The 12,076-nt window shown below is 39.8% G+C and overlaps 1 protein-coding gene across 9 annotated transcripts in view; it reads right to left on the minus strand.

Moving 5' to 3' along the window:
* The window catches only part of CACNA2D1 (calcium voltage-gated channel auxiliary subunit alpha2delta 1), a 495,933-nt gene extending 485,807 nt beyond the window's left edge, over positions 1-10,126 (minus strand). For 4 of the 9 annotated variants that reach the window (XM_045494634.1, XM_045494626.1, XM_045494625.1 and 1 more), the window contains exon 1: positions 9,217-10,124. In XM_045494634.1, coding sequence (XP_045350590.1) covers positions 9,217-9,311 — 95 coding nt within the window. In that variant the 5' untranslated portion in view covers positions 9,312-10,124. Of the gene's footprint in view, positions 1-9,216 lie in introns of all 9 variants that reach the window. The other 5 variants (XM_045494632.1, XM_045494630.1, XM_045494631.1 and 2 more) reach the window with 3 other exon arrangements.
* Positions 10,127-12,076: the final 1,950 nt, after the last annotated feature.

Below are 12,076 nucleotides of genomic sequence, written 5' to 3' on the forward strand. Positions count from 1 at the left end.
TGTCACTATCAAATAGAGAAAAACACTAGTTGGTGCATCTCAAAATTTGGACATTACTGATGTGTATGTATTACATTTCTGAATCATGTCATTCCTTCTTGAGAATGGAATCTGTAATTTGGAACACTTCTCTAAAAACATCTCCAGCAAATTAAAAGTGTGTCTATCCAATATTCCAACCATCTGCTCTAATTCTCAAGGCTGTTTCATATTTCAGAAGTTACTTTGTAAGACATTGTTTTTCCTCTTGATCCCTTCCTCACCTGCCTCTGTCAGAACACTCACGCATCAATCATGGCCTCTCTCATCTCTCATCTGCGCCATTTGGCCTTCTCCCTCTGATAAACCCAACCCTCCTGTCTGGTAACACTTATTTGGTTGTGTCTACAACCTTCCCCACCCTCCAGGAGCCTTTTTCTAAAAACTGTCTCTTCTTAAAGAAAACCAGAGACTGGAATGAGAGGTGATCCTGACGGCAGCCCCACCCCTTTTGGCAGTTGTTGGTACATCCTTGACCTTAACTCCCATGATTAATCATCCAGCCACTACCATTGAAAAACATTTCCTCTTTTGATCTAACATAGTCTTATGGGTTTCTGCTATGTACAGTCCCAAATGACCTAATAAAACTCCTAATACTGTAAAGAAAAGAATGCCAACTCCCTTAAACTTTCTTTTCTAAACTGACTATATCTCTCTTTTGTCACATTGCCATTCCTTGAAAGAATAATCTGAACTTGCTGTTATATTCTCACCTGCTACCAACTCAAGGCACTGAAACCATACTTCTGTCTGCAATATCTACTGGAACTGTTCTTATTTTATCCAAAGCCCCTACAGATATGTATTTCTAATCACTTAATAGTCTACAGAGACACTGAAAACTCAAAATGTCCAACAGTGAAACGATTACCTTCATTCACCCCCATCATTCGTCCCGTGTTCTCTAGTCTACAAAGTTCACTGTAGCATGATCTACCCAATAGAGATCTTAGAATGATCTCTGACTTAGCTCTTCCTGATTCCCCAAATCCCACAGCACCTGAAATTTTACTTCTCGATCAGGTTTCACGTCTGCTCTGCTGTCCCCTTGCCACTAATCTTTTGTGGACCCTGGGCATCTCTCACTCTGGGAATGCTGCAATGGTTTACTAAGGGCTCTCGACATCTCTGCTTTAGCTATCGGCCCTCTTGAAATAGTCATCTACAAACTGGGATTCAACTTTTTTCTTTTAATCTTTATTTATTTTTGAAAGAGAGAGAGAGAGACAGAGCGTAAGCAAGGGAGGGACACAGAGAGACGGAGGCACAGAATACAAAGCAAGCTCCAGGCTCCAAGCTGTCAGCACAGAGCCCAACACGGGGCTTGAACTCACAAGCGGTGAGATCATGACCTGAGCCGAAGTCGGATGCCCAACCTATCTAGCCACCCAGATGGCCCTACAAACTGTGATTCAAAACATATTACTTTTATTTGTAATGCGAACAAATCTCAGCAGGAAGACCAACATTGTTTGTGAATGTAGCGCTGGGATCCCATAAACTTGCACGTTGCTGTGAACGCTGCCCATCCCCTACCTCGGGTGAGGTAGAAATAGAGCCCTGATGCAAACATCATATAACCTGGACTCAAACCAACGGCCCCATCCCAACAACATCTCTTCCCACCCAGAAGCCCTATGCCTAATACAAAGCAGACTTTCTTCAACATGCTAGGTGCTTCTCCTTGCTCATGCTCTGACAGATCCCACAGCTTTACAGCGGGCATTGAAACGTAAATGCCTTCAATGGGGACTCCCTTCCTCAGTTTGGATACTCAGTATATAGTTCAGTGCACTACATAATTGGCACTTAATAACAATAACTGCATTAACCATTAAATTACATTTGATGTTAACAATATCTGAAGAGATGTTTAAAAAAGAGAGTAACTTACAAATATTTTTAAAATATAACATGTACTACGTACTTAGAGGTCAGAGGTCTTCAACGTACTAACTAGAAGCCTACCTACCTGCAAAGTTATTTCACTTCTTATAATCGAATTGAAGAAATTGACTCCTAGAATTTCTTTTTTTTTTTTTTTTTTTGATGATCAGTAAGCTTTTACTAAAGTGTTATACTTTAATGTTTCTTATCCAAGTAACCATTTTCCCATGGGTTTCCTAAAAAGATAATGTTTAATTGCTTCTATCTTTTGAGATCTAGACAATTACATTGTCTTTTGTATCTAAGGTGCGTGTCCATAGTATAAATATTTAGGCCTCTATAAATGAATATTACGTGTGGCCAATATAATTTCTAGGATAACCACACTCACTTGGGAAATGGGCAAAAAAAATGAAAATTAAAAAATAACCAATCGCCCCCTTTAGCATCCTTAATGTAAATTTGCACCATGTAAATCAGAAAGCTCCTTTGTCTGCCTCACAGACACATGCGTCATTTCTCATGGCATTTTCACCACAACACCTTTTGATGGCTTTTCTAAAACAGATTTTCTAAGTGTGCCTAAGCCCATTTATTTTCCTGAGCCATTCTTCCCTTAACCCTCAAAATAAGACATCATTAATGCCTAACCATCCCTTTATATAGCCTGACAGTAGGCACCTTAGACAGAACAATTTTATTAGCTCTTTCTCCTCTCTCTCCTAATTATCCCCCACAGTATGTGGGCAAATGTCAGAGGAAACAATTGTCTAGACTGTTTGACAAGTGTTGATCATGTATAACAGATTTATGAGCACATCAGAATCCCTCAACAATTTTCCAATAGAGAGAAATATTTGAGAGTAAGAGAAAGTCCTCGGAAATAGTCAAAGAAGATTCACAGAAGTAGGCCCTGAGGTCTAATCACGGGTAACTTGGGAGAGAACAAACCAAAAACTCTCCATTTGATCTGGTGTTATATGCAAATAATAATAAATTATGATTAACAGTAAATGTGTAGGTGTATGAAAGAGAGACAGAGAAGCAGCAATTAATTATCTGAATAAAAGAATACAGAAGGGTTTTTTTTCTTCTTTTTCAGTTTGCCAGGAGAGAACTATAATAAATTTTTAATTACCCAGGAAAAAAGAATTTCAAATTGACAGTAAGATTATCCCCAAATCAGAAGCATTTAAATGGACAACACCATTATTATCCATTGCCATCATTTCTAGTTTAAGTTGTTCTTCCATTTATGATATAGAATTTAAAATGTATTCTATTTTTTTAATCCAGCAGAAGCATATGGTTAAAAAAAAAATCAGCAGAAGCAAATGTTAAAATAACATTTAGCCAGAAATATACCGCATTCATATTCAAAGAGAACTTTAAATATTGCTTCATATGTAACAACCTGATTCTGCATTATTGAAATTAACTGTAAAAGTGTGCCAGTTTGTTAAGGCCACAGTGTCAACCTCTTCCTTGTTTATTATCTCTTTAAAATCTGTATAAATGGCAATTTTAAGGGAGCAATAATATTGAATGACTACAAATTACACAAATCTAAAAGTTTATATTTTGCAAACAACATTTTTAAAACTGTTCACACTTATCCTTTGTTCCTAAAGCATGTCACACCAAAGGTTTAATTCGTACACATTTCTAAGTATCCCACATCTAAATGGCAAAAATAAAAATTGCTCAGTATGCAACGGCCTTTTAATAGGTGCCCAACATTTCAAGTGCAATACCTTCTTTCCCACAGTTATTTTGTTAAAAAGACGACAACAGCTTCTTGAGAATCATACTTCATTTGTTAGTCATCAATTATGTTAATAACTTGTCTCTACAGGAACTGAGGATTACAACCTGGTTTTTGTATACAATATCTCATTTGATTCTTGACAAATTATTTTGAAATGCTAGTGTTATAAAAATATTCTGAAAGAGATTCAGTCCCTAAAAACAGTTGTGGATTGGCAGAAACTTGTTAATAAAATTGCCCTAGTGAGGCTTTTCTACCCCAGCAAACCACTTGACGAAGGTTAAAAAAATACATATGTGTGCGCACACACATTTGTATGTATGTAATATGTGCACACACACAAATATTCCCTAATAAGCAAAATACTATAATATAGACAAATTATCTTGATTATGCTATGTTGATATTTTGAACCCTCACGGGAAAGGTAAAAATCGTAGTTTTCACAAAGTACTACACCATTTTTAGTTCAGTTGACATTAAAGTCAGTTGCCTTTTTTTTTCAAATCTGTAAATATGCCACAACCAGTTTCATGATTTTGTCCACACACACACACACACACACACACACACACACACACACACAAATAAATCACGGGTAAGCTACATGGTCAACCATCTCCATACAGTTCCAAGTTTACTGGAAAGCAACCATATGAAAGGCTTGGGAACATCTGTGGTACTAAACATAGTCCATGAAAAGACAAAGTGGCTGACACTGTGGGACACAGCGTCTGATGCACACTCCAAGCCAAGTCCGCAAATGCGGACTGGAGGTAACAGAACAGAGTTCCTACCCCACCATAAGCAGCTTAAATGCTTTTTTGAAATATGACAACAAACAGCTCTTTTATTACAAATGATGGAAGGCTGACACATCAGTAACAACCAGATGTTACTTTTTAGAAATAATGAAACAAATTCTGATTTTTTTTCAAACTTCTGAGTATGATTTACCTTAGAACTCTGATTATGTCTATGCCTGCAAGATAATGAAGGAAATAAACAAATCAGGTGATTTCCCTAAGATATTTTATTTTAACCATTTAAGTCTCCATTTTAAGGTTATAAATCATTTGAAGACAGACACTAGAAAACAAGACGTGAATTGAGAAGAACAGATTGCTTTCTTGGAAATCTGTATCTCTATTAACAAATACGAAAAAGAAATTTCTGTGTATGTGTTCTATATAATTGTACTCCAGAAAACATATCAATTTAATAATAGTTTGTTATGGGTACAATATTTTAAGTTATTTTAAAAGTTCCTAAATGCATTGCTATTTCTTATATATATTTCTAAAAGTAAATAGTAAATTTGAATACACAATTTGCATGTCTTTTTTATATTTTTGCAAAACCTTACCAGGTGTAAACCCAAAAATGAAGAGTATTTCATTAGGTTATTTTTTATCAATGTTGGACAAAAAATAGAAAAGTATCTGTGTAGTCAGGTTTCTTTGAAGAAAAAGAGTGGTAAAGTTTCTATTTTCACAATGAACAGCATGCTATAGATTCTAATTTTATATACATTTATTAAGTTAAAATCAAATAGTGAAAGCTATACAAAATAATAAAGGTACATTTTATCTCCTTTTTTGTAAGCCATAATAACCTTAGATTCATGTACCTTTCAAAAAAAATTCTTTAGACTATATACATTACATTCTGCCTAATGCTCATTCAAATGCCAATCCAAATAGCTACACGTATACCCAAATATAAACATTAAGAAACTTAACATCATGCTACTACTTACCTGAAAAATATATGTATTGTTGCATATTTTAAACGTACACCTGTGGAGTAATAAATGTTATCTTACGATTAAACTTATGAGAACAAATTAAAGATCTGAGAAAGGGACTTACTAATGTTCAATGTTTTTAGGTTTTAATTTACACTTAATATTTTATCTCATATCTCATCTTAGGGCACATTTCCTTGTGCATGTAGTACGTGAACAGAAACTGTTAAGCTCACATGAAAATAATTATGTCACTTCTAACACATGAAAAAGATATGCATTCCACTGTTATGACACAAATAAAAAAATTATTTTCCATAGTCTTTAAATATATATTTGTCAAATAACAGAAAATATATTTACATCTCAAGTATTTAAACCCCAAAATACTATTCTCTCATGAGATATATTTTTTCCTGTAGATAGCTATAATTCCTTTTAATAATTTATTTTATTACACAGTTTATACATATTATATAATAATATATTATTTTAATATATTTATTCTATTACACAGTTTATATTAAAAGTTTATATTAGTTTATATTAAAATCCCCATATACCAATGGGCTCTTAGCCAATTATTCTTGGCTGATTGGCATTTTGATATGACTGAGATAAAAGTTTAACGTTAACAGTAGTTACACTACAGTGTTTTTCTTTAAATATGGATTTGTAAATAGATTCTAAAATAAAGAGCAACAGATTTAAATTAGCATTACAATACTGGCCAAATACATATTATCCAGAGTTTTAAAATAGAAGTGTTTTTGATTATGTGCCAAGAAATTATTTCTAGAACAAGCAAGAACTCCCTCTTTGAAAACTATATCTTAAACTACCAATATAACATGTGCGTACTATAACATAAAAATGATGTGTTTTCCATTTATATATAAACCAATATACATTAGATGGTTGCTACCATATGGCATATTTATGATTCCCACTTTACTGAGACAATCATTTCCAGAAGAAAAACCTAACAGCAAAAAAAAAAATTGCATCAAAATTCCTTTCCTGGTAGGGTTAAAAAAAAAACAAAAACAAAAACAACACTTCATTATTTCAGGGTTAGGTGTTAGAAATAAAACTTTAATCACATTTACTGCACTTTAATCAAGAAGAATATGCTGCATGACAATATATGGTAAAGCATAAAAAATAAAGAAGGTATTTAGAATGATACACTATTTCTTTTTATTATAATAAAACTTAAGCCTTTAATATTACTGTAAACACTAGCTAAAAAAATTTAAAGTTTGTATTAGTAATTCTAACTCAAGTCCCACCCACTGAGTGCACAATTAATTTTATACTGTCTCGATGGCATGTTTCTCCTCTTAAACTACTCAAAAACTATTTATACCACTTTTTCTGGGAAAAGTAAAATTGTCAAAAAACAGAAGAATTTATTAATGATTTCTAGACAAATTTAGAAATAGGACTGTAATAATTTGCCTTTAGTGATACTCTAATCTTTGTACTGAGTTTTTATAAACTTGAATTTTTTCCCAACCATTTGAGATTTATCATGGTAAACACTCCGTATGAATTGTTTTCTTGAAAGAAAAGCAAATGGCACACCTTGATGAAATTAATACTGTACCTTTTTAAATTTCATGAAGTTTATTCAGAAATCTACCAGGAAGGACAAATGTCAACTATCATTTCTCCTGTCCTTAGAAGATGGTATTTTAACTTTTCAAATGAATTACTGAAGATGCAGAAGCCTTACAAAAATAGTGTTAATATTACCTACAGGAGACTGACTTAGCTCTACAAGGTCTTTTATTAAGCGCTTATTCCACGAAATAATTAACGTTTCACTATTTGAAAATGTCTTCAATTTCCTTTGTTAAAAAATAAATTTCAAATCCTTTCAAAGAAAAGAAATTGTGGTTTCCTAGTTCCTTTTTTCACCAATTATTTTCTTTCTGGTCTCCAGTGAATTTCTGACAGTAAACATTGAATTATTTTAATTTTAGGAAAACATTTTTTGTAGATACCCTTCTCAAAAATAAGGATTTGTTCATTAATATTTTACAATGGTATGTTCAGGAATAGAAGGTTGTATTTTGTTGCACTTTAAAAAGCCATCGTTTTCCCCAATGGGGTGATGGTGTATTCCCTCTGAATGAAACAAATATTGATAAATTGTCAGTTAAAAAAACAACATGTTAAAAGCATGTAAACTGAACACACTGATTCCTTTTTAAAGAGCCACTTCTTCATTTGACACAAACGCAAGGGAGTCACTTGAGTTCTAGCTTTATAGGCCAAGCTACAAAAAGAATAAAAAAGTAAATCACTAAAAGTGTAATTGCCTACTAAGAGTGAATTATTCTGAAGCATCTTTAAAGTAATTCTTACTCTATATATTTCAAAATATCCGCTTGGAACTTCCTGCCAATTAAACTAAGACCTACAGATGGTATTTTCCCTTTTGCTTCATAACAAAAAGGATCTGCAATCATTTTTATGGAAGATTATCTAAAAAGGGACAGGACTGTAAATCAGTGACGAAAAATATTAGACACTCCCCTTCTCCGGGTTAGAATGGGCATCCTTCAGATTCTTGCACCGGCACCTAATAAATACTTTAAGCTGCATCTTAAATAAGAGCTACAGGGTTTCGACTGGTAAAGATTCACTGTTAGCATCCACCAAAAACTCCAGGATTCAGCACTCAGCCAACAAAGGACAGCAAATAATTCCCAACAGCATAAATACCGGGAAGGCTACCTTGGGCTTTGTTTTTGTTATGTAAAATGCATTAAAGTGACTCATCCATTTAAGATCACCTACTCTTAGAAGCTTTAAAGTACCTTTAAGAACCAAAATAAATGCTTTCCCGACCTGCCCCATAGGCTATTCAGCGCATTTTAAAACGTGTATATATTTTTATGAGCTACTGACTTTGCTTCTTTTTTCAAACCCAAGAGAAGAGAATTATTTTTCATTCCCTTCCTGCCGTGTGACTATACAGTTACCTTTAAGCGCTCTATTTCCAGAGCAGCAGCGAATTTTTTAAGTTATTTTAGAAATGTTAAAAATAAGAGAAAATTGCAGGAGACTCTGGAGACGATCATCCCTCCCTCAAAGAATAGGTTCTATTCATTTTAAGAACAGGAAAAGCTTGTCTACCGGCACTTAGATGCTTCAAATGCAGGATGAGGAGGCTGGATGGTGTGGTCCCAGGACCTGTGAGACCCCCAGGTGGACAGCACTCTCAGCTGCGTTGGGTGAGCACTCTTCGTTGGAGAATGACTGTCAAGTGCGCCCAGTAATTTGGGACCTAAACGAGTTTGGGTACCAGAGCAGCGGGAGAGCATCCCCCAGGGCCAAGTGAGGGAAGAGTCCACGCTGCCCTAGCAAGCCAGAAATTACCTATTTGTAAAACACCCACCCAAACGCAACTTGTTACCGGACTGAGTCTGATGACAGCGGGTATCCGGCTGGAAACTTTTTTCGCCCCAGCACAGCTAAACTCTTTCAGTGTAGGGAATCCTTGCAGAGCTGGGCGGAGGCGCCGCGAGTCGTCGGCGGCGGACGGTTCCCGGGACAGCCCGGCCCCACCCAGGCGCCCGAGACGCCGGTTCGGCGCGCATTCCGGCGGCGAGCCGCGCGCACCTCCCACCCCGGCCTCTCCAGATCCGAGCCCGGCTCGCTCCCCACCCCCACGGGCTGAAAAGCCCCGCTGGTCGGGAACGGTCTCCGCGCCCAGCTCCCGCCGCACCCCTCGGCCCGCACTCCCGGCCCGGCGACTTACGTGACGGCCGAAGGGAACGGCTCCTCCGACGAAGGGCCGATCAGCCAAGATTGGAAAAGTGTCAGAGTCAAGGCCAGCAGGCAGCCAGCAGCCATCTTCGCGATCGAAGATCAATCCCGCCTCCCTCCCCGGCCGGGGGAAGGAGCGGTGCTGGAAACCGCGGGCGGAGGACCAGGAGCACAGTCCGCCCGGACCGCGGGCGTCCGGAGGGCTGGCGCGCCCGGGGCCGGAGCGCGGACGGGCGCGGGGGGCGGCAGGGGCGAACCCCGCGCGGGGGAAGGGGCGGCGGCGGGCGGACCCACTAGCGCGCGTCTGCTGCTCCGCGCCGCGGCTGCCGCGCCTCCGCCGCCATCAAGGGCGACTTTGGAAACAGACCTGGGCGAGTCCGCCGGCGCTCGCGCGCTCTCGCTATCTCTCTCGCTCTCGGTTTCCTGCCTGATTTATTCTCCTGATTGCTGGGGAGAAGGCGGAGGCGGAGGCGGGGGCGGAGGAGGGGTGACGGCGCTGGGGAGGGGGTGGGGGTGGATGCAGGAATGGGGGAATGGCAGGCGGAGAGACTTGTGGCAGCGAGAGGCTCCGTCTGGCTTCTCCGGGCAAGTCAGAGGGAGGTGGCTGGGGGTGGGCAGCAGGAGGGCTGGGCGTCAGAGCAGTCGGGCGGAGACGGGCCCGGAGCAGCCCTCCATACAAGGCAGAAAGGAACTCCCAAAGTCGGCGTCGGCTTGCTCCCGCCGCCCGGCGGGAGGCGGGGGAGCGGACCCAGCCCCGCGGGGCTCCCGGGGGACAGCCAGCCGCCCAGCGGGCATCCACAGGCTGCAGAGCTCCTGCCGAGTACCGGGCTCGCGTCTTCGGGGGTTATTTTTGCACCAGCAGGCAGCGTCCCCCCAGCCCTTCTCCCGGGCGCAGAATCCACCGCCTGCCTAGGAATCGTGGAGAAGTGATGTGACAACAAATGTAGGAGGGGTTTATATTTGCATTTTAAAGCACCAGTTTCGACTCTACCAGGTGGCACTATTTATTTGCCCTGGAGTGCCAGAGGCGAGAGCCTCTGGCGTGGCTTAAATGACAGTTGTGCCAGCGGCCCCCTTGTCCAAGTAGGGCTCACCTGACGAGGACGGAGCCTCAGGGCCGGGCTGAGGACTGTCAGAGAAAGACCTGAAACTGTAAAATCTTTCCAGACCTGCCGTTTAGTAGGACACAGGGGTGAAGGGACGAATTCTCCTTCCCAGAAGAACAGTGCTGGGGAGAAGGGCTTTCTAACATCCTAGTGACACCACCTCCAGAAGGTTCAAAACGCCCTGCTTTAGCCACTGGGCTGCCTTGCCTTGACAGGGAGGGATGCTGCAGGCTGAGTGCACTTCCTCAGTGTGAAAACACGAACCGGGGATACAGCAGGAACAGGTGGCAACTTGCGAAACGGACTCGAATGCGGAGGGGGAATGAAGGGAGGGGGTGGGAGCAGCAATGGCGGACCCGTTTCACCTCCACCCCCGGGAGAAGCATTGGCAGGGCCAGCTCAGGCCTTCTAGAAAGAGCAGAAGGGTCTGGGATTAGGCCTTTCCCCAGGGCACAGGCCTCCTTCAGGAAGGAAGTGGTGTGCCAGGGGTGGAAAGGTTTCCTTGAATATCTTAAATTCTTAAACTCCCTATCGTGCTGTACTGGGGCACTTTTGGCAGGAAGTGAAAAGAATGCCATTTCTGATGCAAAAGGTATGACCATCCTGCATATGCGTAAAAGCTGTAATTAATGGGGTGGCTGTAAGATTTTTCATTAGCTCTTTTTTGAGTTTCAGGAGGAGCTTGTGAAAGGAGAATTTATTAATTCGAAATTGATTTTCCGGCTTCTCCCCAAACAGAGAAGACCAATAATACTTAGTAGCAAAAATTTTTAAATGTATGTGATTTTATGATTCTTGACCTGGTGATGTTTTCTTCTTCCTTATTCCTTTTGTGTGTGCCTTGTTTGTTTTCTTTATATTCTCTACGTCTCTAGCTTGCTCTTTCTTTCTTTCTTCCTATTCTGAGTGGCCTCACAAAAGGCACCCCACCGTGACTTAACTTAGTTTGTTTTTTCCTAAGCATGGAGTGTGGCAGCAGGAGCCAGCAAATGAGAAATGCAGTGGGATGTAATGGGACTGAGAACTAGAGCTTGGGAAGGATATTTCAGGTAAGTGAAGATAGACTTCCACTCCAAATTTAGATAACCAAATAGTCAACTCCTTCATTTTTTGTTTCAATTTTTAATGATTTTAATGAAGGTTTTCCTTCGCAGCATGGGGATTACGAATAGCAGAATTAGATGCCCATTACTGTCTACGTGATATGTTGGTATCATAATAGGCTCCCTACATAAAAATACTGTATCATATTCTGTCAATTATTTCAATGATGACTTCAGAGTTCCTACGAAGGAAGTGCATCCTATCCCATTGACAGCTAAGAGAAAGAGCTTAAAGAACAAAAGGAATGTAATAAACTTCTAGAGAAGGTAAGTCAGCCTTCACAGTTAGCTTTTGGCCTTTGAGACAGATCTCAATTTCTTCGGATCCCTCTGACGAAGCACTGTGTTCTCTAATATCTGAAGCTGTTGAAGAAACATATTGCTTCTATAATTCTTTCTTGAAGGTGTTGGTTATCAACTGTAAGCCTAAATCATCGCTTAATGCTTTGTTGTGAGGTTTGCTCTTAAAGGCTTTATCGGTCTAAACCTTTCTAATGAGGATATTCAAAATGTGGCTTTTATTTCTAAAGTATGATAACTAAAAGAGGATCAATTTCACAACCTAGCATTATGTGCCTGTTGGATTAGCCATAGCCTCCTACAGTGCATTGTTTCAGCTCAGTTATTTTGCAAAATTCCGTGG

The sequence above is a fragment of the Leopardus geoffroyi genome, chromosome A2 (genome assembly GCF_018350155.1).
Source record: "Leopardus geoffroyi isolate Oge1 chromosome A2, O.geoffroyi_Oge1_pat1.0, whole genome shotgun sequence".
In the NCBI taxonomy this organism is placed as follows: domain Eukaryota; kingdom Metazoa; phylum Chordata; class Mammalia; order Carnivora; family Felidae; genus Leopardus; species Leopardus geoffroyi.